The sequence below is a fragment of the Bubalus bubalis genome, chromosome 19 (assembly GCF_019923935.1).
Source record: "Bubalus bubalis isolate 160015118507 breed Murrah chromosome 19, NDDB_SH_1, whole genome shotgun sequence".
Lineage (NCBI taxonomy): Eukaryota > Metazoa > Chordata > Mammalia > Artiodactyla > Bovidae > Bubalus > Bubalus bubalis.
In genome coordinates, this window is record NC_059175.1 from 62,877,721 (window position 1) to 62,904,978 (window position 27,258).

Sequence of the window (27,258 nt, forward strand, 5' to 3'; positions counted from 1 at the left end):
CAGGTCATGCCCAGCTGGCCTTGTCGCTTTCTCTTTTGTACCATCTGAAAAAGGACATCCTGGGTAGATTAGCAAGTGTGACGCATGAACAGTGCTGAATGGAACGTTTAGGTTATTGATTCTAAGTAACCATAACTCCTGTCTGAAGCCTTTCCTCTGTGTCTAGGGAGCCCCGAGGGCATGATCCCCGGGGCTGGAGGTTGGCTCCCAGCCCTTCAGGAAGCCCCGTTTACTGTGGACACCCCTGTTAGAAATGCCTTTCTTAAACCTGGCTGAAACCTGGCTCCCTGGCATGTCCCACGCACTGGTCTAATTTTACACCCTGGGGACCACCCTGAACACGTCTAGGACTTCCTCCATGGGCTGGAGCTTCAAAGATTTGAAGGATTGTCTCCTGTCCTCAGTTTATCGTCTATTCTCATTGTTTTTGGTAAAAATTAACTTCCCTGGGCTGGTTACTGGCCTCTGCAGAAGCTAGATTTGGTGTGATCTTTCTTAAGCGTGGCTGCTGGACCCAGACGTGGCCCCAGGCATGGCCAGATCAGCGCAGAAAACAGGCTCCTTCCTTATCTTCAAATTAGCTGAACACACGACACTCGCACTCATGTGGACTTTTTAGTTTTGCTCCTTAGTCATGATCTATCCCCAATTATACAAACCACATTCATGGAGTTAAAAAAATTTTTTTAAAATTTATTTTAATTAGAGGATACATTACTTCCTGACTCAGGGACCCCAAAGCTGGTGCTCTGTGACAACTTGGAGGGATGCTGTGGGGAGGGAGGTGGAAGGGGGGTTCAGGAGGGAGGGGACACATGTATATACCTATGGCTTTTATGTTGATGTATGGATTTTTTTGGTGTGTGTTTGTGACCCACGCGGGTTTTCATTTGTGAAGCCAATGAATAACCTTAGATACGTTCTGAAACCTTTTATCGAGTTCGATTTGCCCACCTGCCAGGGGATTTGAAGGGACTGCTGGATCTTCATCTCCACATCCGTCATCTGGTTGTCCCTGAGCCGCCGGCAGCTGCGACAGCCACGCCGTCGGTGTTCGCATCCACCCTGGGTGAAGGGAGCAGGCACAGCCTCCCAGTGAGGCGGAACCCTGAAACCTCCCCTGCGGAACCCGTGTCACTTCCACCTGGGCTCCGTCGCTGTGTCCCGGCTGGGAGGGCAGGCTGGGCATATCTTCAGTGGTCGGGCCATATGTATTTGTTGAATAAATGGGCTAATGAAGGGTGTCGGGGAGGCTGGGCCCCTGCCCCTCCGTCTTACTGAAGTGGTGTGTTTGCCTTTATCCCACACGCCGTGGTGTTGGCTTCCTGGTTAAAAAAGAAAGCTCGCTACCCTGGCAAGGTTCATTCCTAGCCATCCACACTGTCTCCTGCAGTCTCTACTTTTTTTATTTTTTTATTATGTGCTTTCTCACATTTTTCTTTAAGCAAAAATAGGTTAACCGAGGTCTAGTTGATACTCAACCCTCTCCGCCCAGCAAAACACAGGACGTTTTGACGTATACAGTTTGGACGTGTGCACACATGTGGAGTCATCACCGCAGTCAAGGTGACACACATACCCGTCACCTCCAAGGGTTGTCTCTGGTTCTTCTGTGTTTTGTGTTGTTGTTTTGGTGGGAAGAACACTTGAGGTCTGCCCTCCTAACAGACTGTGACGTGTACAGTACTGCATTGTTCACCCTAGGCACTGTTTTGGGCAGTAGACTTCTAGACTTTACTCATCCTATACAACTGAGGCTTTATACCCATTGAATACGTCTCCCCTTCACCTCTCCACCAAGCCCTTGGCAACCCCCTCTCTACTCTCTGCCTCTGGGAGTCTGCCTCTAGTAAATTTCTTACGAAAGTGGAATCATGCAGTATCTGTCTTTCTGTGCTGACACGGTGTCCTCCGGATGCATCTGTGTACTCACACGCAGCAGGGATCTCTGCTTCCTTTTTGCTGGGGTACGTACACCTCCACCCACCTCTTTCCTGAGGTCCAGCCCTTGTCAGTCTACAGTTTCCAGAATCGACCTTCCTCCCCTTTTCAGGACTAATGTCTGCACACTGCCAGGAGATCGCCATCTCTCTCCTGTCGTACACAATTTCTCCAACATCCACAGGGATAATATTTTATCCTGGACAATATTTTATTCTAACATGGATTCATTAAGAGCCGTTAACTCACCCGGCTGTCTGTCTGTATATTAAAAAAGCCCAAGCTGGATTACATTTTGTATTCATTCTTTTTTTTAAAACTTTTTCTGTTTGTATATAAACTGTATATAGTTTGGTGACTATAGAATTCTCACAATGCTGATTTCTTCCGGAGTGAAGGTGAAGTCACTCAGTCGTGTCCGACTCTTTGCGACCCCATGGACTGTAGCCTACTAGGTTCCTCTGTCCATGGGATTTTCCAGGCAAGAATACTGGAGTGGGTTGCCATTTAAATGAGTTTAAATTTGAAATTCCTAATGAAAAAATGTTTCTTACTATAATTGCTAATTGAGATAAGCTTTACCCCTATGAACAATTTTTCATTTACAGTATTTCAGTGCAGAAATCTTAAGTATTTGGGGAGTGGTGGATTCCAAAATAAAACAATGGATTTCACATTTACCACATGATTCTGCTTGTATTTACAATTTACAAATCACTTTCTGGGTAGTGGACTTCCCAGGTGGTGCTATTCCAAGTAATAATTTTTTTTTTAAATCTCTTTTCTCTCTTCCCTTGGACCGTCACCTTCATCTTACCTTTTGTCTTGGCTCTTGCATCTTGGAACCTGGCATTTGCTGTGTCCTCTTTCTGTTCTTGAAAGGGTCTTTTCCTTCCACATTTTAATGTTTCCAAATACAGTTTTTGATCTTGAAATTCACGTTGTAACGAAGCCTCTTGTTGTTTTGTTTTGTTCGCATTTAACTAGGTGTCATCTTGTTTCTTCATGTTTTATTTCGTAGCCTGTCTGCTGACGCAGCATCACTTTTGTTTCCAGTAAATGAAAGGAAAACATTTCCACCCACTTAGTAGTTAGGCAGAGAGAAGGAAAAAAGCCTGAGTGCTCAGCAGTTCTCTGAGATAAGTACGTGGTGGATTTACATTTTATTCTGTTTCACTGTTTGGTTCACAGGTCAGTGTTTTGTGTCTTCAGTAGTTTGGTGATTGTCTGTTAAGGTTTTTACCTGATGCTTTTTAAGACATGGATTTTGAATCTATTTAAAAAGATTCCATTAAAACAGAAAGTTCTGATTTTTTTTTTTCAAGCATAAAGAATTACTTTGCTACAGAATGCAGTGGATTATGTTTAGAGTAATAGGAACAAACAAATATTTCAAATTATCCATATGACTATTGGTCAAATCCTACCAACTGCTAAGCAAACGTGCAAATAATTTAGATGGACTATGATGAATTCTGTCCCAGAAGAAATGAACTATTGCTAGAATTAAGACAAGGAAGAGAATCTTAACTGCTTGATTTGTATGTGGAGGGAAATGATGAAGGATGGCGATTTGCTATTTACAATTTTTCCCCCGCAGCAGGAGGAAGTTTCAAAGTGGGTTTGATATGTTTTTTTTTCTTCTTTCAGTTTTCAATCCTTTATTCAGAAAAAACCAATATTCTGGCCTAAGGAAATAGAAATAACTTCCAAGGGTAGGCCAGTAATGATACCATATAAAAGAACTGTTCAGAATGTTTTGACCTAATGTTTTAAGGTGTTAATGGTAAAATATTAAAGTTATATGCATAAAAATTTGCAGTATGATTTACAGAAAAAGAAAACCCTTTTTAGTTTACAGGGCTGTTAGTTTTGACAAATACATGTGGGTCACATAATTACACACAATGAGATATAGAATAATCCCATTATCCACAAAATTCCCTTGTGCCCATCTGTGGTAAGACCCTCTCCCAACCCCCGCTCCCTGGCAGCCACTCATCTATTTCCTGCTCCTCTATTTTCTAGAATATCTTGTAGATGGAATCTTACAGGATGTAAGGGCTTCTCAGGTGGTGCTAGTGGTAAAGAATCCACCTGCCAATGCAGGAGACACAAGAGATGTGGGTTCCATCTGTGGATTTGATACCTGGGTTGGGAAGATCCTCTGAAGTAGGAAGTGGCAACCCACTCCAGTATCCTTGCCTGGAGAATCCCATGGACAGAGGAGCCTGGTGGGCTACAGTCCATGGGGCCATAGAGAGTGGGATACAACTGAGCGACTGAACACATACAGAATGTAAACCTTCGAGTCTGGCTACTTTGACTTAGCATTATGCATTTGAGATTCATCTGTGTTGTGTGTTTATTAATCTTGATTGCTGAGTAGGGGTCTGTTGTATGGGATGCACCTGATTTTATCATTCACCAGTAGAAAAACATTTGGATTTTTTTTTTTTGCAGTTCTTGATGATTATGAATAAAGTCAGTGTAAAAATTTGCATAGTGTTTTTTTTTTTTTTTTTTTTTGAACACAACTGTTTGTTGAAGTTGGGTAAATACCTAGAAATAGAATTGCTGGGTGCATGTTATGTTTTAAGAAACTGCCAGATTGTGCATATATTAATATTGTCCATGTTCCCACTGGCAGCTTTGGAGAGTTCTGGTAGCTTGCCGTCCTCATCAACACTTGGTTATCTGAGTTTTCTCCCCTCGTTCAAATAAGTTTGTACTGGTTTCTTTTTTTTAATTATATTTATTTATTTTAATTAGAGGCTAATTACTTTATAATATTGTATTGGTTTCTTATTAGAGCATCATTTTGCATTTTTTTTAATGATGTCATGGGGAGCATCTTTTCATAATCTTAGCTGCTACCCATAACACATCAGTTCTTTAACCAGGTGTCTATTCAGGTATTTTGCCTATTTTTAAAATTGGGTTGTTTGTTTACTTATTACTGAGTTTTGATAGTTCTTTATATATTTAGGATACAAATACATATGAGACATGTTTCATCAGATGTGTGTTTTGCCAATATTTTCTTCTAGTCTGTGGCTTTTCTTTTTTCCGTCACTTAGCAGTATATTTTGCAAAGCAGTTTTTAATTCTGGTGAAGTCCAACTTAATCTTTTATGAGTTGTACTTTCATGTCACATCTAAGAAATCTTGCCTAAAGTCACAAAGATTTCCTCCTATGTTTGCTTTTAGATGTTTTAGAGTTTTAGGTTTATGTTAAGGTCTGTGATTTATTCTGGGTTAAATATTGTGGAGTAAGGTATGGATTAAGGCTTGTTTCTTTGCATGTGCAAGTGTGAAAGTGTTAGTTGCTCAGTTATGTCCAACTCTTGGTGACCCCGTGGACTGTAGCCCGCCAGGCTCATCTGTGCATGGAATTCTCAAGAAAGAATACTGGAATGCGTAGCCATTCCCTTCTCCAGGGTATCTTCTCGACCCAGGGATTGAACCCAAGTCTCCTGCATTGCAGGTAGATTCTTTACCATGCGAGCTACCAGGGAAGCCCATTTCTTTGCGCATGCGTGTGTGTGTGTGTGTGTGTGTGTGTGTGTGTGTGTGTGTGTGTGTGTGTTTGTGTGTGTTAGTGGCTCAGTCCTGTCTGACTCTTTGCAACCCTATGGATTGTAGCTTGCCAGGCTCCTCTGTCCATGGAATTCTCCAGGTAAGAATACTGGAGTGGGTTGCCATGCCCTTCTTCAACAGATCTTCCAATGCAGGGATCGACCCCAGGTCTTCCATATTGCATGCAGATTCTTTACTGTCTGAGCCACCAGGGAAGTCCTTCTTTGCATTAGGCCATTCAGTTATTCCAGCAGCATTTGTTGAAAAAATTGTTCTTTCTCTTTTGAATTGTCATTGCATTTGTGTTGAAAATCAATTGACAAAATATATGTGAGTCTCTTCTGGACTGTGTATTTTCTTCCACTGATTTATGTATCTGTCCTTTCTTTAATTTCATATAGTCCTGAGGACTTCAGCTTTATAAGGTTCAACTTTGTTTTTTGTAAAAATTGTTTTGGCCATGTGGTTCCTTTGGCTTTTTGTGTAAATTTTAGAATCAGCTTGTCAATTTCTACAAAAAAGTCTACTGGGATTTTGAAGGAATTTTCATTAAATATACAGGTTAATTTGGGAGAACTGATGTCTTAACAATATTGAGTCTTCCAGTTCATGAACACAGTATGTCTCACATTTGCTTGTGTTTACATTTTTCATCAGTATTTTGTAGTTTCTGGTGTACTGATCTTGCACAGATCTTGTTGGATTTGTACCTAAGCATTTCATGTTTTGGGGTACTATTGTAAATAATGCTTTAAAGATGTCAATTTCCAATTTTTTTTTATTGCTAGTACATAAAAGTACAACTTATATATATTGACCATGACTATGCTAAACCCACTTATTAGTTATAGCTCCTTTGTAGATTCTTTGGGATTTTTAATGTACAGAATCTTTTTTATTTTGATTATTTCTTTTTTTAACATTAAAGAAAACCTTTTGATTTTGTATTGGGTTATAGCTGATTCCCTGGTGGCTCAGATGGTAAAGAATCTCCCACAATGTGGGAGACCCAGGTTCGATCCCTGGATTGGGAAGATTCCTGGAGAAGGGAATGGCAACCCACTCCAGTGTTCTGCCTGGAGAATCCCAAGGACAGAGGAGTCTGGCGGGCTACAGTCCATAGGGTCGCAAAGAGTCGGACACAACTGAGTGACTAAGCACGCACTGGACTTTTATCAGATGTATAATTTGTAACTATTTTCTCCTATTCTGTGGGTTGTCTTTTCACTGTTTTTTTTTTGAGGACTCTTCTGTAGGAGGCCACCTCCTCATTGTGTGCCTACATGGCCTTGCCTTTTTCCAGGTGTGTAGGGACAAAAAGAGGGGAAGGGAGCATGAGAACTATCTCTTCTTTTTTAAAAACCATTTATTTGGCTGTGTTGGATCTTAGTTGCAGCTTGTGGGCTCTTTCATTGTGGTGAGCGGGCTCTTCCTCGCAGCCCCCAGTTTTTTTTCTAGTTGTGGCATGGGGGGCTCTAGAACCTCTGTGCTCAGTGGTGGTTTAGATCTTAACTTCTTTCAATAATGTTTTATAGTTTTTCATGTTTCAATCTTGCGCTTTTTTTCTTAAGAGTATTCCTCCATATTTCTTTTCTATGCTATTGTAAATGGAATTGTTTTCTTAATTTCCTTTTCAGATTGTTCATTGTTAGTGTATGGAAATGCAGTTGATCCTGTACTTTGCTACCTTTCTAAACTTGTCTGTTAGCTCTGATAGTGTTCTTGTGAATACCTTAGGATTTTCCGTGTACAAGATCATATCATCTAATCTGGATATTTCAATTTCTTTTTCTTGACTAATTGTCCTGGTTAGAGTGTCCAGTACAATGTTGAAGAGAAGTGGTGAGAGTGGATGTCTTTGTGTTGTTCCTGGTCTTAGAGGGGAAGGCTTTCAATCTTTCAGCATTAACTATGCTTTTATCTGTGGGCTTTTTGGGTAGATATCATTTGTCAGGATGAGAAAGCTTCCTTCTATTCCTAGTTTAATGAGTATTATGATGAAAGGTGCTAGCTTTTGTAGTATGGTTTTTCTTTATTCAGGTGACCTTGTGATCTTTGTTTTTAGTTCCTGGATTCCGTTTCCTAGTATTTTGTTGAGGAGTTTTATGCCTATAGCCATAAGGAATGATCTGTGGTTTTCTTTTCTTATGATGTCTTTATCTGGTTTTGGTACCATGGAAATGCTAGACTCATAGAATGAGTTTGGAAAATGTTCCCTTCTCTTCTATTTTTTTTGTAGATTTTGTGAAGGACTGACATTAATTCTTCTTTAAACATTTGATAAGACTCACCAGTGAAGCCATATGGTTACCCGATGCTTTAGAAGAAAATAAAATATGTTTTATTTTTACATACATACTATATTTAGGTTTAGGGCTTTCCTGGTGGCTGAGCAGAAAAGAATCTGCCTACAATGCAGGAGAGCTGGATTCGATCCCTGGGTTGGGACGATCCTCTGGAGAAGGGAAAGGCTACCCACTCCAGTATTCTGGCCTGGAGAATCCCAGTATTGTATAGTCCATGGGGTCACAAAGAGTCGGACATGACTGAGCAACTTTCACGTCACTTCACTTCAAGATAAAGCAATTTAAAATTTCTGTTGTTTCCAAGCCTGTTATAGCTGACATTTTGTTCTTTAAGTAATTAATTGTGACTTAACAAGGGTGATTTCACCTTAAGACTTTAAGTAACATTTGTGTTTAAGAGATTTGGTACCATCATGAATCAAGGAAGATGAACATGAAAATATGATCCTAACAAAATTTTCTAATTGCTAATTTGATGATTTCTTATAATTCACCTTATCATTGTCTCTCCTTTAAACAAAACCAGTTACAAAGAAAATATTCTTAGGTGAATAAAAACGTGTCCTTTCCTATGTTTAAAACATCAACAAAAAGTTTAACTGTATCACCCCCCAGTTCAGAGAATTCTAAAGTACTCTTCAGTCTGAAGGATATACTTAGAGGTGAAAAAAAAGGAAATCGTGTGACATACAGCAAAGCAAATGAAAGTCTCAAAGTGAAAAATCTGTAGTGAGATGAATCGTCAATCACTCTGCAAGGTCTAATTCTTCCTGTTGCATTTTCTTATTTTGGCCCAGTGACACATTCAGTGAAGGATCATGATTTTATGCAATTAATTCCATGACTATAAGTACTGAAAAGGAGAGGTTATTAAAACTCGGGAGACTTCTGAGTTCTAGCAAAACCATTAAAAAGGAACTAATGTGATAATAAAATGAAAAGCAATTCAAAACTTATCAGCCTAATAAAGAATATTACCAAATATCTTACTGTAATAAAGATCTTTGAAAATGAAACAAAGGGAAAAAAAAACGCTCACCAGCTCAGATTAACAATCTGTTATGAGGGGTTTGGCCCTCATTAAATCAGCCATGATATCTTGAAGAGGGTATTTAATTACCAAGTGATTTGTAACCAGATTCACTGGAGAATTATAGGAAGAATTGTAAACATGTTGACATCAACACCACACACAAAGTCTGGCCACAAACATTGTCTATATTTGGTACTCAGTGCTTTTTATGTGACCCAGACAGAAGCAGTTCTTGCCTCTGCAAGGCAGTGAATTACACATATGATGCATTGAAATACCACCATTGTGCCAAGAAGGACAAGGTATTTCATCCCTATGAAGGGAGTTTGATGTCAAGAAATGCACTGTGGCAGATGGCAGTACATACAGGTCTCTTCCCTTCCCCACTGTAAAAGTGGAGGGGAGAATGCCGGGGTCCAGCCCCGGTGGAGTCAGGGGTTTTGAAGGGGAGACGGCATCGGTGATCAGGAAACAACAGCTTCTTTAAATGTTAATTAAAGATATAAAGAGTGGTTAAATAAGGATAGCCCAGTGAGAAAATTTAGTGGAGAAAAGAGGCTGAATAATTCAGCCAGAAGGTGAGAGAAAGAACGACATGGGGAGACCAAGTTTCGGTGAACAAGGCCCGCACTTTAGTAGTTTTTATACCTAAATTATGCATAGAGGATAATGGGGAAAGGGGTAGAGTCATGCAGTAAGCCAGGCTTTCTTCTTGCAAACTTATCATATGCAAAAGTTTAGGTGATTTGCATCATCTTCTGGCCCGGAGACCTGTTAACATTTTAAGACCCTTTCTTCAGAAAACTTATTTTTCTCTAAAGGTGATTAGTCAGGCGCCACCCTCCAAAAGCATTAGATAAAGTTGCATTCCTATAGGGCAAAGATGTGGTGGGCTACAACAAGAAAAAGAATTAACTCAAGGGTCCAAGGTTACAAACATTAAAGCTACTACTTACACCAAGTATACTAATCAATACACTGCCAGGGACACAGCAGGTAAGGGATATGGAAACTTAGCAGCAAACATTGGCCCAACAAGTGAAAAACCCTTCACCAATACAATTTCTAATCAATTTTTTAACTGCTCAAAGGAATCTGTGTTTAGACAGTTTAGAACATCTCCTGCCTCTCACAGTTGGGAGGCTCTGAGCAATCACAGGTGGCCGGAAAAACCTATTCAGGCAGGCTAGAGGACTTCAAAGGAGTTTGTAGGTTGAAACACTGTCACACCCAGGAATTATTAACTGGAGCTGTAAGCTAACTCTTTTTTCAGAGAGAGGTAGTGGGGGACAGCCCCCCGTAAAGTCAGAGGTGTAGGTGAAAGCACAAAGCAGAAAGTAGGCAGACTCTGGTTTTGGGGGTAGATGCTCGAGAATTTCCAGGGGGACTCTTGAGGCTCGATCCCGCCTTTGCATATGCCGAACCTCCTTCCTCATGACCTTTGCCACGGGCAGAGCTCCTGCTCCCAACAGGAGAAGTCGATTAAGTGTCCACCCTTGGACTCTAATCCCCAACCGCAGAAGAAAGGCTGCCTTCACCGGCGGAGATTTTTGCCCATTTTATCTTGCTGACACACAGGATTGTAGCACCCACAATGATTACGTTTCAAAACCACAGGAAAGCCTGAGAGGAGCCACTGAGCAAAATGCAGGTAATCAGAATCACAGAGATATCAGGTGCCCTCCTGCTCCAACAATCGTCAGCCCTGCATATTCATTGGAACGACTGATGCTGAAGCTGAAGCTCCAATACTTTGGCCACCTGATGCTAAGAGTCGACTCATTGGAAAAGATCCTGATGCTAGGAAAGATTGAAGGCAGGAGGAGAAGGGGATGACAGAGGATGAGATGGTTGGATGGCATCGTTGATTCAATGGACATGCGTTTGAGCAAGCTCTGGGAGATAGTGAAGGGCAGGGAATCCTGGCGTGCTGTAGTCCATGGGGTCGCAGATTCGGACACGACTTAGTGACTAAATAACTCCTGCTCTGTCTGCTCTACCCTCAACATCCTTACGAATTTCTTTTCATCACTCTTTCATTCCTGTTTCACGTCCTTCTCCCTCATCTCCTTTTTGCAAAGTTCTCCTCCTCCCAGGACCCCTAAGTTACTTCTGAATGCTGTCGACTGAAAACAAATTCACAGCCTAAAAGCTGTCAGTTAGGTTTTATCTGGGAAATTACTGAGGACGGTGGCCAGGAATGTGGTGTCTCAGGTAGCTCTGAGGATGGCTCCAAAGAGGAAAGGGAGGAGCCAGGATACACAGTTTTGGTGGAAAAAATAAAAACAACCCTCGTAGAACATCAAAAGATAGCTGCTAATCACAAAACCCGGATATCTCAAGTTAACAATTTTAGTGCTTTTCTACGTAAGGGAAGAGGCAGGAGCCGGCTCATTGCGATTACTCCTCTGATGTGCACATTCACTATCTGTGGTCAGTATCCTGTTTATCTCCATCCCGAATTCCCCTCAGGGCGCACCGTCAGGCGGCTGCAGTGACTGACGGCTTGATGACTGCAACATCCTTTGTTTACTGGAATGGCTGGTGACGCTCTTTGTCCACAGGCTCTCAGAAATCTCACTGTTTTTGACTCCGCTCTCACAAAAACCATGCTTATGAGCTTTTCCATAGCGATCTCCAGTAATTATAAAATTGGAACAGACTTTAAGAAAATTTCATCAAACACCCTCAGGTTAGATGAGAGAGAACCGAGAAAGTGTGCCCTCGGTCACAGAGAAGTGGCTGGACTGGAGTGGGAACACAGGGTCCTTGGACCTTCCTAAATGCCTGATGAGTTAATTCACACCAGACTGGTCATAGCAATGCTGGTGTGTTGTCAAGTCTCTAAGATGTTTTTTCAGAAGTTTGTGGGCTTAGTGGCTTAGTTGTGTCTGACTCTTTGCAACCATGGGCTGCAGCCCACCAGGCCTCTCTGTCCATGGGGATTCTCCGGGCAAGAATACTGAAGTGAGTTGCCATGCCCTCCTCTAGGGAATCTTCCCAACTCAGGGATAGAACCCAGGTCTTCAGCATTGCAGGTGGATTCTTTACCATCTGAGCCACCAGGGAATCCTCTCGTGTTTCTCAGAACTGTTTCAGGAGATGTTTTCTCAGAAGTGTGTAGAGCCATGAAATTAAAAGGCTCTTGAGAGTCCCTTGAACTACAAGGAGGTCAAACCGGTCAATCCTAAAGAAAATCAACCCTGAATATGCGTTGAAAGGACTGATACTGAAGCTGAAGCTCCAATACTTTGGCCACCTGATGCAAAGAGCCAACTCATTGGAAAAGACCCTGGTGCTGGGAAAGATTGAAGACAGGAGGAGAAGGGGATGACAGAGGATGAGATGGTTGGTTGACATTACCGATTCAATGGATATGAGTTTGAGCAAACTCTGGAGATGGTGAAGGACAGGGAAGATTGGCATGCTTCAGTCCATGAGGTTGCAAAGAGTTAGACACAACTGAGTGACTGAACAATGTAGAGCCATTGGATGAATCCATATGGTACGTCTTCTTGGAGCATCAATTCAACTAGAACTGATACTGGAGAAAAAAAAAATTAAGGACTGTGTGGATTAAGCTGTCTCTCAGCTCTCCCAACCTTTCTGTGGTCAGTGTGCTGGCGTTGGGCTAAGTGTCTGCAGGGTGAAAGTTGCTCAGTTGTGTCCGACTCTTTGCGACCCCATGCACTGTACAGTCCATGGAATTCTCCAGGCCAGAATACTGGAGTGGGAAGCCATTCCCTCCTCCAGGGGAATCTTCCCAACCCAGGGATTGAACCCAGGTCTCCCACATTGCAGGCAGATTCTTTACCAGCTGAACCACAAGGGAAGCCGGAGTGTCTCTGTTTCCAAGCTGCTCCTTTTAAGGCACTGCCAAAAGGGAGTGCCAGAGGGTGGCTGCTAGGCTGGAGGAGGAAGAAGGGTCCTCCTTGCTGCTTTTTCCTGTTAGTGACCCCCCAGTGACTGACTGCCTGCTGATGGCTCCTCACCCCTCAGCATCTGATGTTGCAGTAATAACAACTGCAGTTTCCCCACGTGCACACAACCTGTTTCACTGATCCCCTTAGAAACACCCCACTGCTGTTCATGTCTCCACCCCAGAGACCGTCATCCCCCATGGGACTCTCTTCTCTGCTTCTAGGGTTTAATGATCCCAACCTCTTCCTTTTGTTTCCCAGCCCTGGGGTGTTTAGTTACTTTCTGCATTACAACCTCTGGGAACCTCAGTTCAGTTCAGCTCTGTCGTGTCTGACTCTTTGCAGCCCCATGGGCTGCAGCATGCCAGGCCTCCCTGTCCATCACCAGCTCCTGGAGTTTGCTCAAACTCATGTCCATTGAGTCTGTGATGCCATCCAACCATCTCATCCTCTGTCATCCCCTTCTCCTCCTGCCTTCAGTCTTTCCCAGCATCAGGGTCTTTTCAAATGAGTCAATTCTTTGCATCTGGTGGCCAAAGGATTGGAGTTTCAGTCCTTCCAATGAATATTCAGGACTGATCTCCTTCAGAATGGACTGGTTGGATCTCCTTGCAGTCAAAGGGACTCTCAAGAGTCTTCTCCAACACCAGATTTCAAAAGCATCAAGTCTTCAGTGCTCAGCTTTCTTTATAGTCCAACTCTCACATCCATACATGACCACTGGAAAAACCATAGCTCTGACTAGGCTGGGAACCTCACTGTCCCCTATTTGCATTTTTTAGGTCATACCAGTGCTTGGTTATCAAGCTTTTATGTTAAATTCTCAGTTAAAATAATGGGTATGGTTTGTTTCCCCTATCAAACTATTGAGTGATATAAGTACTTCAGTCTGTATTTACAATTATATTAAGTATAAATATCTGTGGAGTATAGCACAGAAATTATTTACATTTAAAAGACAAAACAGGGACTTCTTCAAAGGAATTTGGCACCCTTTCAGAAATGCCTCCTGCATTTCCTTCCAGATACCTTCCTTATCTTCTATTAGGGGTACCCTAGTGAGGAAGTCTGGGAAACATTTTAATGAGTTGTTCCTGAGGGCTTTTTAATGCCAGGAGGGGGAACTTCCAGAGACTAAGACTTCATTTAAGGAGATGGAACAGGCAGTCTGACTGGGAGGATGACTTAGCAGCGCTTTACAAATTTTACCTCTGAGCAAGTCATACTGCCTTCAGTCTTTCCCCTGCCTTCAATCTTTCCCAGCATCCGGGTCTTGAAGGCAGGAGGAGAAGGGGACAACAGAGAATGAGGTGGTTGGATGGCATCACTGACTCAATGGACATGAGTTTGAGCAAACTCTGGGAGTTGGTGAAGGACAGGGAAATCTGGCATGCTGCAGTCCGTGGGGTTGCAAAGAGTTGGACACGACAGCAGTTGAACTGAGCTGAAGTCATACTGTGATGATGAAAAGAGTATGGCTTTAAATGGCATTATTCAAGTAATGATCAGAAAACAGCAATGGGTTGTTATCAGAAGCAGTTTTCCTGAACTCTGCATAAGTGCTCAGTCACTTCAGTCCCACTCTTTGTGGCCCAAACTTTGTGGACTGTTGCCCACCAGGCTCCTTAGTCCAATGGGGTTTTCCAGGCAAGAGTACTGGAGTGGGTTGGCATGCCCTCCTCCAAGGGATCTTCCTGACCCAGGGACTGAACCCTCGTCTCCAGCATTACAGGTGGATTCTTTATCACTGAGCCACCAAGGAAGACTTCCTGAACTCTATAAAATTCTAAGAAAGTTTTAGCTCGAGCTGAGTGGCCCATCCCATATGGGCTGGGTAGTTCATGCGTGAATCAGAGCTTTAACCAGCCCTTGGAGGTGGGATAAGTTGCATCTTCTGATTCAAGCCAGAGCTAAACTAGCAGCTGTGGTTTGTTCTGTTCACTGATCAGCGAAGCTTCTCTTTCACATTGGAACACCCCTGCATATGCTTGGCAGGCTGATGATGTCTTGTTTGCAGCTCCCAGAGAAGATATAACCACGGAGCATCATCCTTCTCAAGCAGACTCCCAGTGTTCTTCTTGAAGTAAATAAGGCAAGAGAACAACAAGAGAGCAGACTCATTCTTGAGAGTGTATCACACATAAAATTGCTCATAATGCAGTTTAGTGTCTGGAGATAATAATCAGTCTTGCATTTCTAAAGTTGTAACCACGTGGGATGGGAGTGAGTGGGAGGGAGGTCTCAAGGGGAGGGTATATATGTGTACATATAGCTGATTCATTTCCTTGTACAGGAGAAACGAACACAACATTGTAAAGCAATTCTGTAACAAAAACCAGTTGTAAACACAATGGTAATGATGTAAACAGGTACACAGCCTCCTTGTCCTCCAAACAGAAAACCAGGGCTTGGAAGTCACACTGTGGTCAAAAGCAAAGAAATGTCTAGCGACAGTTGGTAAGATGTGTGGAACAGGCTGGAGTCAATGAAGCTGCACAAGTGAGTTTGGGTCTGGTCCATGGACCTTATGGAATCTAGAGGAAGCTTTCTTCTGCCGTTAAGTGAGTAAATGGCATGAATATGAATGACAAGATAGTCTTTATGGGAAAAGAACTCCAAAAAAAGGGCAGCTTGAGAAGAGAAGAAGACCCACTCCATCCCTTTTCCTGATGAAGGCATAGAAGTAGAGAACAGAATCTGTGTTAGAAGAATTATCTACATATATGAAAATATTTTCCTAGTTAACTGCCAGGAGCCCCTAAAATCATGGAAACACAGACTACGAAGCTCTGGCATGCTAGAGCTGGTTCCATAACACAGAGATCTCCTTCTGTAGTTACAGGTAATTTTTTTTTTTTTTTTTTGGATTCCATGGCTCATATCCTCAAAAAATAACCAAGCCTAGAATAAATTCACCTGAGAAACAAAACTTAAACACAACCCAGATAATTCACTTACTGCCTTATATTCTTAGAAATCAAAGCCATTTTCTCTCCAAATGGGTTTCAAGGTCCTCTCATTCCATGAGATGCTCCTGAGAAGTTCTGCAGTGAAGAAACCCATTTTAACTTTCAGTCCATTTTTTTCAACTTTGTTGGAACACGGAATTCTTTTTTTTCACATATCATCTCTTAAAATCCAGTGGAAACTACATTTTAAAGACTGGGAGATGGCCTAAGGTATTCTCTTGCATATAGAACCACAGAGGAAGACTGGTGTCTTCTTTTTTTATATATAATTTATATTTATTTATTCAGGTTTTGGCTGCGTTGGGTCCTCGTTGCTTTGCATGGGCTTTCTCTAGGCGAGTAGGGGCTACTCTTGCTTGTGGTGAGTGGGCTTCTCACTGTGCTGGCTCCTCTTGTTGAGCACAGGCTCTAGGCACACGGGGCCTCAGTAGTTGTAACCTGCAGGCTCAGTAATTATGGCTCATGGGCTCAGTCGTTCCGTGGCATGTGGAATCCTGCCTTGACCAGGGATCTAACCCAGGACCCCTGCACTGGCATGCAGATTCTTATCTACTGTGCCACCACGGAAATCCTGATGTCTTCTTTTTGCGTGCAGTCTTTTGGAAAGTTCATTCGAGCTTATTTTCACGTGTCTTGATCTAAAAAAATGAGTATGATAATCATAAGGACTATTGACTATTATTTTCACAGTCTTCTTCCCTGGTGGCTCAGATGGTAAAGAATCTGCCTGCAGTACAGGAGATGCAGGTTTAGTCCCTGGGTTGGGAAGATACCCTGGAGAAGGGAATGACAACCCACTCCAGTATTCTTGCCTGGAGAATCCCATGGACAGAGTTGCCAGGTGGGCTACAGTCCATGGGGTCTCAAAGAGATGGACACGACTGAGCAACTAACACTTTCACTTTTCCAGGCACATAGTAGGATTGGAATTCCCCAGCTCCTTTAAATTAGGTATGGCCATGGGATTCAATGCGGTCAGTAAAATATGGACATAATCATTAAGATTTAGTGCATCAATTATTACACTCCCCTGGTGGCTCAGATGGTAAAGAATCTGCCTGCAATGCAGGAGACACAGGTTTAATCCCCGGGTTGGGAAGATCTCCTGGAGTAGAAAATGACAACCTACTTTGGTATTCCTACCTGGAGAATTCCATGGACAGAGGAGCCTGTGGGGTCCCAGAGAGTTGGACATGACTGAGTGACTAGCACTTTTTTTGCTTTTACTTATTTCTACCACAACAGTTCCAGATGGTGTTATCTTTGTCAGACCCTGCTGCTGCTGCTACTAAGTCGCTTCAGTCATGTCCGACTCTGTGCGACCCCATAGACAGCAGCCCACCAGGCTCTTCTGTCCCTGGGATTCTCCAGGCAAAAATACTGGAATGGGTTGCCATTTCCTTCTCCAATGCATGCATGCATGCTAAGTCACTTCAGTTGTGTCTGATTCTGTGCGACCCTATGGACAGCACCCACCAGGCTCCTCCGTCCATGGGATTCTCTAGGTATACTGGAGTGGGTTGCCATTTCCTCTCCATTGTCAAACCCTATCTCTTAGCAAAAATGACATGGAGCAGTGTCTGCTCTGCACCCCCTACTGGCCAGTGCATCAGATCAGATCAGATCAGTCGCTCAGTCGTGTCCGACTCTTTGCGACCCCATGAATCACAGCACGCCAGGCCTCCCTGTCCATCACCAGTTCCCGGAGTTCACTCAGACTCACGTCCATCGAGTCAGTGATGCCATCCAGCCATTCATCCTCTGTCGTCCCCTTCTCCTCTTGCCCCCAATCCCTCCCAGCATCAGAGTCTTTTCCAATGAGTCAACTCTTCGCATGAGGTGGCCAAAGTGCTGGAGTTTCAGCTTTAGCATCATTCCTTCCAAAGAAATCCCAGGGCTGATCTCCTTTAGAATGGACTGGTTGGATCTCCTAGCAGTCCAAGGGACTCTCAAGAGTCTTCTCCAACACCACACTTCAAAAGCATCAATTCTTTGGCGCTCAGGCCAAGCCAATGCATAGTGAACAGGTAACATGAGAAAACTAATTATATTTTCTGGCTGTGAAAGTGTGGGTCTTTTACTTACCGTAGCATAGTTTATCTTATTCTGACTGTAACAGAAATTGCTACCAGGAGTTGGATGCTAAGAGCAGGAAAATGATAATTTGTTATTGGCTTGAAGGACAAGTCGTAGGCAGTGAAGAAACTGTGAGAACGTCTGGAAAGATGACAATCCTTGTTATGCAGGTGGAAACATTTTGGTGAAACTGTTGCCCACAGTTATTTGGAAGGCAGATTATATGCCTAATGAATTTACAGCTAGAAAAAGATGCAGAAAGACAATACAGTTGACTCTTAGACAACCATGGATTGTGTAGTATTGTAGCATTTTCTGTTGAAAAATACCTGAGTATAAGCGGACCTGCACAGTTCAAATGTGTGTTGTTCAAGGGTCAGCTGTATTACTGACATGGTTTCCATTGGTTGCACTTGACAAAGTATTGTAAGAAACAAGGTCAGAAAAGAATTAGCTGGATTCCAAGCAGGAGTTCATGGAAGATTTGAGGCTTTGGAATATTGAAAAAGCTGACTGATTTTTAGAATCCAAACAGCAGAAGATAAAATCGAGAAAACCTCTTAGTAATAAAAAGGAATTAAATCTGAGTTTTGCAGCCCAGGGCGTGACCTCTGTGCCTACTGTTAAAAACCATTCAACTGATTATATTTCCTTGGCTATCACACCATTATTAAAACCTCTGCAAGGTTTATTTCATCTTGTAGAGTATTTATTTTTATTTATTTATTTTGGCTATGCCATATGGGATCTTAATTCCCCAACCAAGGATCAAACCCATGCCCCCTGCACGAGGCAAGTCCCAAGACAGGTCTTAAAAGTAACTGGTTGTGCCTCTTGGCACATGGAGTTTTCTGGAATCAAATAGATCAAAGACTGATGAAGTTGTTGCAAGAAGTATACTTCTAAAAGAATCACCAGGCCGGATTAAAATTGGATTAAAATAAAAATTGTTTAGGATCCTTGGACCCTAAACATTTAGGTCAGGAAGTGGGCTGAGTAAGCCACACGGCTCCCAAGCAGAGCATGTTCCCTGATGCTTACTTCAGATGGGTCAAAGACCCGTGTGTGAAGCCAAGGCCTGTGGAAGATGAGGGATAATGAGGCTTCTTGCCGGGAGCATATGCAGGGACTAATGTCCCCCACCCCCAGGGTGGAACTCATAGTACTGGGTTGGCCAAAAGAACAAAACTTTTGGCCAACCCAATATTTGTCCAGGGGATTTCAGGACTGGTGAAGACCACTGTCTGTTATATATCTCCTATTTTCCTTCTTTCCAAAGAGAAATATTTGTTGGTGTTGTCTGTTCCTTGTTTCCTCTTTGTAAATTGGGTGTCTGTGTCTTTTTGTTTTGTAAGTCTCCAGAATGAGAGAAGCCGTATGCGGGACCACTTTAGTTGCTGTGTACCACCTGCTGTCATGGGCTGAGCTGTGTCCCCCCAAATCAAATGTTGCAGCCTTAACACCCAAGGAGACTCCACTCAGAGATAGGAACTTTAAAAGAGGGAATTAAGGTTAAGTGAGGTCCTAAGCTAATACGATCAGTCTCGGGGCAGCTAACCCTGGTGACACCACAGCTCTCCTCCAGAGCTGTGTGAAATAAACTTCTATTGTTTAAGTCCCAAGTCGGCAATATTTTTTCACACCAGCCGGAAGAGCCTAATATACCTTTGGATGAAGGGACAAGCATATATCACCCAGAGGTGCTGGATCAGTGACTGGATGGATCTTTATGTCCTTCTTGGGGAGGGAATAAGTGAATTTTTTCTAAAGGAAGAAAACAGAGCTGACTGGCCACCAGAGAGGCAGATTACCATTAGAACTCTTCAGCCATTAAGATGGTACTTCCACGACCCCTTGAAGATTGGCATGGTCACGTGGCTCCCTTGGCCAATCAGATGTGAGTAGATGTGACCTGGTGTTTGTCTAGGCAGAGTCCCTTAAGAGCTAAAGCGTGATGTGCCGACCCCCCCTTCCCTCTGCCACAGCGTCTGTGATGTTCCAGATGGTAGAATGTCTGCCAGCCTGTGTCCCTGAATACTGATGACACGGAGCAGGGTGCCAGCCAATCCATAATAGTCACGAGCAGGGTGAAAAATGATGTTTATGATCGTTGAGATTTCGGGGAGTGTTTATTACTATGGCATAACCTAGTCTATCTCGATTGATGTAATCAATAATATGGGTAGGAAAAATCTCCAAAATGCTCGTAGAAAATTTGATTGTGTCATATGATTAATTCAATATATTGGAGCTTGTCCTTCATTAGATAAAGAAGTAGAGCTGATGTTGGAGGATGCCCATCCATCACTGTTTTGTCCTCTGTCTTCAAAGGTGATGCCGCTGAATGACTATAGAAAGAACATGTTTTAGGTTAATTTGTCAGTAGTGGTAATGGATTCTCTTATAACCATTCACTCTTCTCCACTCAGCTACCTCTAGGAAGGCAAGGGTTATATGTCATCAGAGTCAGTCGGGGCCTCAAATCCAGCATGTCAGTTCCATTCACTTTGTGCCTCAATAAATGGGCACCACCAGTTGACAGCAACAAGGCGGAGTCACCAGGGAATCCTCAGGTCCTGTTTAGCTTAAACAGGAACCGGAAGCCAGGAGCACGGGGCAAGGTATGACCACCTACAGATTGCAGACATTTGCAAGGTCAAAGTGTAGTGACCTGAGGAATATCTGTTGTATACCTTTGTGAATAATGAGCTTGCAAGGAAGTTTTACCATGTGCATTGCCAATAAGTTATCAATAAAACTCTTAGCATGTAGACTGGCGTGTTGTTATAATAGGAGTTAAGACTAGTTGAACACATTCTGTGGAGTAGACTGCATGGTTGTCTGTTGTATGGTAGGTTGTTTGCTCTCTAACAACGCTTCAGAAAGCAGAAAATTTCAAAGGCGTGTGTGTGTGCTGTGTGTGCTGTGTAAGGTGTGTGTGTGTGTGTGTGTGTGAGAGAGAGAGAGAGACAGACAGAGACAGAGAGAAGAATCTGGAAGAAGTAAACTTTGGGGAAAGATTGCATATGAGGTTGGAGAAGGAAATGGCAATCCACTCCAGTATTCTTGCCTGAGAAATCCCACGGACAAGGGGAGCCTGGCGGGCTACAGTCCATGGGGTCACAAAGAGTGGGACAGAACTGAGTGACTGAGCATGCATGTAGGCATATGAGGTTAGAAGGCAGAATTGTAGTCTTCAGTCAGAGCATCATCCCTGTCTCCTGGAAGCTGTCTTTGGCCACGTTTTTCTCACTAGTCCTTCCGTGCAGTGTGGCCCTCCCGCCTCTGCCCACAGCTAATTGTCAAAGGGGGCTCTTGACCCAAAGAGCCTCTAGAGGCAGAAGTCGTGAGAGATGAAGCTTGGAGTTGAGCTGACCGAGTGGTCTGGCCCCTCTGGAAGGCCTCTGGTGAGAGAGGGAAGAAGAAAGCGAGCTGTAGAAGGGAAGGGCTGGAGACCAAGCCTGGAGGGTACAAGGGGCTGGCTTCCCCTAGTCTTGTCCTTGACGAACTCAAAGACAACCCAGCGTCCTTATGCATGAGTTTCCTGTGGCTGCTGTAACAAATGACCACAAACTGAAAGTGAAAGTTGCTCAATCATGTCCAACTCTTTGTGACCCCAGGAGCTATACAGTCCCTGGAATTCTCCAGGCCAGAATACTGGAGTGGGAAACCTTTCTCTTCTCCAAGGGATCTTCCCCAACCCAGGGATCAAACCCAGGTCTCCCACATTGCAGGTGGATTCTTTACCAGCTGAGCCACCAGGGAAGCCCAAGAATACTGGAGTGGGTAGCCTATCCCTTCTCCAGCAGATCTTCCCAACCCAGGAATTGAACCAGGGTCTCCTGCATTGCAGGTGAATTCTTTACCAACTGAGCTATGAGGGAAGCCCACAAACTAAGTGGTTTAAAATAACAGAAATGTAGCCTTTCAGAGTTCTGGAGGCCAAAAGCCCAAGGCCAAGGTGTCGGCCGGGTTGGCTCTCTTCAAGGTCTCTGAGGGAGGGAATCAGTTCAGGCGCCTCTCCTGGCTCCAGGGGATGGGTGGCTGTCCCTGGCAGTCCCTGGCATGGGGCTGTGTCTCACCAGTGTCTGCCTCTGCTGTTATTCACATGCTCTCCGTGTCTCTTCACACTGCCTTCTGTCTGTCTGTCTGTCTCTTCTCCTCTATTTATTTATTTATTTTTAAAGATTTTTTTTTTGATGTGGACCATTTTTAAAGTCTTTATTGAATTTATTACAATATGGCTTTTGTTTTACGTTTTGTTTTTTTTTGCCCCCGAGACATCTGTGACGTCAGTTCCCCGACCAGGGACCAAACCCACACTCCCTGCATTGGGGAAGGCAGATTCTTAAACACTGGACCACAGGGAAGTTCCTTCTCCTCTCTTTATAAGGACACCAGTCATACCGGAGGAGGGCTACCCTAATGACCTCACCTTGACTTGATCCATGTCCGCCAAGACCCTATTTCCAAATAAGGTTCATTTACAGGTGCTAGGGTTTAGACTTGAACGCATCTTCTGGTTGGGGTGTGGGGGTGGGGCACATAATTCAACCCATAACGCCTTGTATTCATCTTTTCCCTTAAGCTTCCTGGACGTGATCTCTGTCTCTTGCAGTGTCACCTGGGTTTGTGGGGGGCGGTGGGGGGGGGACCTGAGGCAGACCGTGGGGGCCTGGAGGCAGAGCAGGTGTAGGGGAAGAAGCACTGACATGAGATATAGAACACCCCCCACCTGTGTTGGGAAGGGATGTGTGATCAGGAGCTGAATTAACAGAATAACTCAAAGGAGAGCCGTGTGAGGCTGTCTATCTCTTGGCCCTGCAGAGGTGGAAAGACAGGGTTAGAGCTCTTGGGACTCTTGCTTTCAGAAGAGAGAGAAGCCCAGCTCAAAACTGCTTAAGTAAAGAAAAGGGAGGTGGGGTTACTGACATGTGTAGCTGGGAAGACAGGGGACACTGTGTATAAACCAGAGTAAAACGTAGCCAGTGCTCTGTTATGTGGAAATATCAAAAAGAGCCAGGAAATATCTTATTATGTCTAGAAATGAATAATAGCAATAATAATCATTTTAAAAGTGTATATTTGAATACATTGTTGAATGGCCATTTTTTAAACTGAATATGACACAACAATGATTACTTCAATTATACATAATATTACAAGGGTCTAAAAAAAGAAGAAAGGTTTTTGCTGAAATAGAAACGGTTTCAGGAAGAGTTAAAATACCAGCTATCATTTGTCTGATGAATTATATTAGATATTTATCATAGGTCTGGAGTTGTAAAGAGTGACTTGAAGCTGGAATTTTTCAGGGCTCGTGATTTGAAACCCAGTTTCAGTGTTACTGGAATTCAAATTATCACCATTCCATGGAAGGCATCCATCAGTCGTCCAGTCTCTAGACAAGGATGAGAATGGTGACAAAATTTAAAGAATGTGGATTCTATTCCCAACTAGTCAAGGTACCTCTTTTTTTGTTCATTCTTTTTTCATTAGAGGTAAGATATTAGAGCAGTGAAATCAGTCTCTTAAATTTATCAACCAAATGACAGTAGGAACTTCAGCTCAGCAAGATAAAGAGCATGGATTTGAAATTTAAGTACTAATCCTATGTTGGGTTAGAACAGGGAGCATGTAGGTGTCCATGCAGTTTCTACCTCATCTTTGGGGTATAAGGAGAAAGTGTTAGACAGTGTGAACGGATGAAGAAAATTATTCTCACAAGAGTGAATGGACATTATTCTAAAATGCTCTAACAAGAAGGTCAAAGTCCTCATCTCCAATTCATTTTAAATTTCAAGAAAAATGAAAAACAGAAAGAGAGGAAAAGGGAAGAAAGTATGTTGTCCAGTTTGTTGATTCCTCACTGGCCTTTCATGATGATTATGTCATCTGATTAATTAGTAGTTTCTTTTTTGAAATATGTGCACATAATAGAATATTCAAGAGTCTTTCAAGAAAATGTCTTTGGGGTAATATAGCTCTACCTATGGAGAAGGCAATGGCAACCCACTCCAGTACTCTTGCCTGGAAAATCCCACGGGCGGAGGAGCCTGGTGGGCTGCAGTCCATGGGGTCGCAAAGAGTCGGACATGACTGAGTGACTTCACTTTCACTTTTCAGTTTCCTGCATTGGAGAAGGAAATGGCAACCCACTCCAGTGTTCTTGCCTAGAGCATCCCAGGGACAGGGGAGCCTGGTGGGCTGCCGTCTGTGGGGTTGCACAGAGTTGGACGCGACTTAGCTGCAGCAGCTCTACCTCCCACTCCTGATTCTTTAATTTTTCCTCAAAGGTACCCTTGGTCACTGGTTTCTTATGTATATGTATACCTGGCAATCTTGTTTGTATTTACTACACGAATGGTAGCATACAAGATAAACTAATTTGAAATTCTTTTCATTGCAGATTGGTACACATGGATCCATGAAGCACTGTGCTTTTCACCCCCCTAAAACTGGAAATGGCACTCTATCGTGTAGATGCATCATGATATTTTTAATTGTCCACTATTTATACATATATATTTTAGGTCTTTGTTATTAGAAATAATGTTTTGTATATACATTTATGAGTATGCCTGTAGGATACATTCTCAAGATAAATATGTCAGACCAGGGTCAGTAGGAAAACAGAAACTAGTCCATGTAGTTCTGGTGTTAAAGATTTTAATAAAGGGAGTGAGGGCTTACACATCCTTGGCACACTCAGGTCAGCGAAGATTAAGTAAATGTTAGTGTCTCAGTCATATTCGACTCTTTGCGACCCCATGGACTCTAGCCCGCCAGGCTATGGAATTCTCCAGGCAAGAATACTGGGGTGGGTTGCCATTCCCTTACTCCAGGGGATCTTCCTGACCCAAGGATCGAACCTGGGTCTCCTGCACTGCAGGCAGATTCTTTACTCTCTGAGCCACCAGGGAGCTAAGGTTAGAGAAGATGCAAAAAGTAATCTCAGGTTGAAGCCCTTGAGTGGGTGGTCCTTACAAGCTCACCGTAAAACTGCTGTAAGCTCCCAGAAACCCTCACCAGGGACCTCACACTGTAGTGCAAGGTGGTGGTTCTCAAGAGGCGCCAGGAGCAAGCCTCAGGCACCCTGTGCCCCAGCCGGGTTCCACCTGTGAATGCAAAACAGTGGTGGCCCCGCCCCTTCTCTTATCTGCAAGGGTTTCTCATTGGAGGAGTAAGTCAGAACCTGGGAGGGGTTTCTGGGGGGATGTAGCCCCTCCCTTTTCTTTTATGATTCAGAGACTTTATAAGGTGGTGATGAAGAGTTGACAGCAGTCCATCCGGTGTAAGCAATGTGTAAGGAAGTGCTGGGTTGTTGGGTATGTGAACTTTAATATTTTAATCACGACTGCCTAACTGCTGCTCAGAGAGGCTGTACCCATTTACATCTCCAGCCCAGAGTATAAAAGAGTATTTATAAGAATGCCTCTTTCCTTACACTCTTGCCAACACAATGGATTCTAAAAAAGATTTTAACTTTGCTAAGTTGATAATAAAAAATAATATTCTACTGTAGTTTCTAATTTGTATTTTTTAATGATGAGATTATTTTTCATTGTTTTAAAAACCACTTTTTCTTCCCTGGATTGGGAAGATCCCCTGGGAAAGGAAATGGCAACCCACTCCACTATTCTTGCCTGGAGAATTCCATGGACAGAGGAGCCTGGTGGGCTACAGTCCATGGGATCGCAAAGAGTCAGACAGGACTGAGTGACTAGCACACTTTTTCCCCCTGTGACAAGTTGATTCATATCCTTTGCCCGTTTTTATATTATGCTGTTGCACTTTTTCTTACTGATTTATAGGAGCCTTTTGTCATGGTGCTACAAACATATACCAGTCCTGATTTCTTTTTTGCTGTGCATAAAATTTTAATGTTCTTTATCCAGATTTAAAAAAATCTCCTATTTATAGCTTTTGGATTTTGCGTCATCCATAAAAGTCCTCCCCTATTCTGAGAACATAAGGGACTTTGCCTGAATTTTCTTCGGCAATATTTATGAATTTTTTAAAAAATGTAAATGTTTGACCCACTTGTGATTTATTTTGGTACAACAAGTGTCACAGGGATCTAACTTAATATTTTTCACATGGACTAAAGGAAAGCAGAGAGTTCTAGATTAAGCTGTATTCTTTGTAGAAGTTGTGAATTGCAGATATCCCACCGGCAGGTTTGAGCAGCCCCAGGTCGGGTAGTGCAGGCAGAGGACAGGGAGAGACTTTTTTGGGGTTGGGGCAGAGCTGGAGGCAGAAGTGAGCTCCTCACAGTCACAGCTGGGAGTGAGACTGGCCGAGGATGGGGCTGGTGATGCGAGAGGAAGCAGATGGGTCCACCGGAAGGATGCTCCTAACATCAGCCCAAGGTGAAGGAACGGGGCTGTGAACAGACAGCTGCAGTCAGTGTGTTTTGGGAAGTCTGGCCAGGTGGGGCACTGAGGGGAGGGCAGATGACACAGCAGGGGAGCCTGAGTGGAGGTGCCCTCCCAGCGCCAGGCTGAGCCACCGACTCGGGGCTTCTTCCTCAGGGCTGAGACAGAGGAGCTGCTTGCAGACAAGGGGCACGTTTCAAACCAGGACACTCAGGTGCATCCCTGGAGTCAAGAGTGCAGCATCCTGGGGTGGGGCGGGGGAGGCTGCAGGCCTGGGGTTCTGTTTCTGCTCCGGACTCAGCCCCTGAGCACTTCACATCAGACCGAGCGTCCTTGTGGGATCCGTGGCTCAATAATGAGACTAAATATATTTGATGTGGTGTTTTCGCTGTGCCAGGGTGTAGGTGGGCTTTCCATTCACCATCTCTTTGCATCCTCACCTGCTATCACCTGCTTGTATCCTCACTTGCTAGGCTTCCCAGGTGGCACCATGGTTAAGAATCCACCTGCCAATGCAGGAGATGCAAGAGAGAGGGGTTCCATCCCTGTTTTGGGAAGATCCCCTGGAGGAGGAAATGGCAACCCAGTCCATTATTCCTGCCTGGAGAATCCCACGGACAGAGGGGCCTGGAGGGCTACAGTCCTTGGGGTTGCAGAGTTGGATACGACTGAGCAACTGACAGCACATACAACAATTCTGCTACCACTGGGAAAGCTAAGAGTGGGATTGGGACAGATTGGGAAACTGAGGCTTAACACCCTCAACGTCACAGAGATTGAACTTGAGAAGAGTGTCTCTGAGTCCAGAACTGAGCTCTTAACTGCTTGAAGTTGTGTCTGTGACTCAAGGTCAGCTAATGTCTCTCTCCGGTCTTGGTTATAATTCATGTACATGTATAAAGTGTTCCATTATAATTAAAAATGTACCTAGATATTGGGCTGTATGAGAACGGAATTGCTGACATACATTCCAGTCTGAGCAAGTCAGTGCCTCCATAGGTTTTTAGGAACTTCTTTGGGGCAGTCATCCCCTTCTTCCCGAATTGCCTGTCCCAG

At 43.5% G+C, this 27,258-nt stretch overlaps 1 protein-coding gene across 4 annotated transcripts in view; it reads left to right on the forward strand.

Moving 5' to 3' along the window:
* The window catches only part of ATPSCKMT (ATP synthase c subunit lysine N-methyltransferase), a 77,839-nt gene that overhangs the window by 23,878 nt on the left and 26,703 nt on the right, over nucleotides 1-27,258 (forward strand). The window contains exons 5-7 of one of the 4 annotated variants that reach the window (XR_006546669.2): nucleotides 20,254-20,445; nucleotides 23,140-23,289; nucleotides 24,234-24,339. The exons of 1 other annotated variant lie outside the window; for it this stretch is intronic. Coding sequence is in view for 1 of the 3 variants with exons in the window: in XM_044932624.2 (XP_044788559.1) it covers nucleotides 24,234-24,371 (138 nt within the window). In the remaining 2 variants the exon portion in view is untranslated. Of the gene's footprint in view, nucleotides 1-961; nucleotides 2,317-20,253; nucleotides 20,446-23,139; nucleotides 23,290-24,233; nucleotides 25,344-27,258 lie in introns of those variants that run through there. 2 more of the 4 variants (XM_044932624.2, XM_044932628.2) reach the window with 2 other exon arrangements.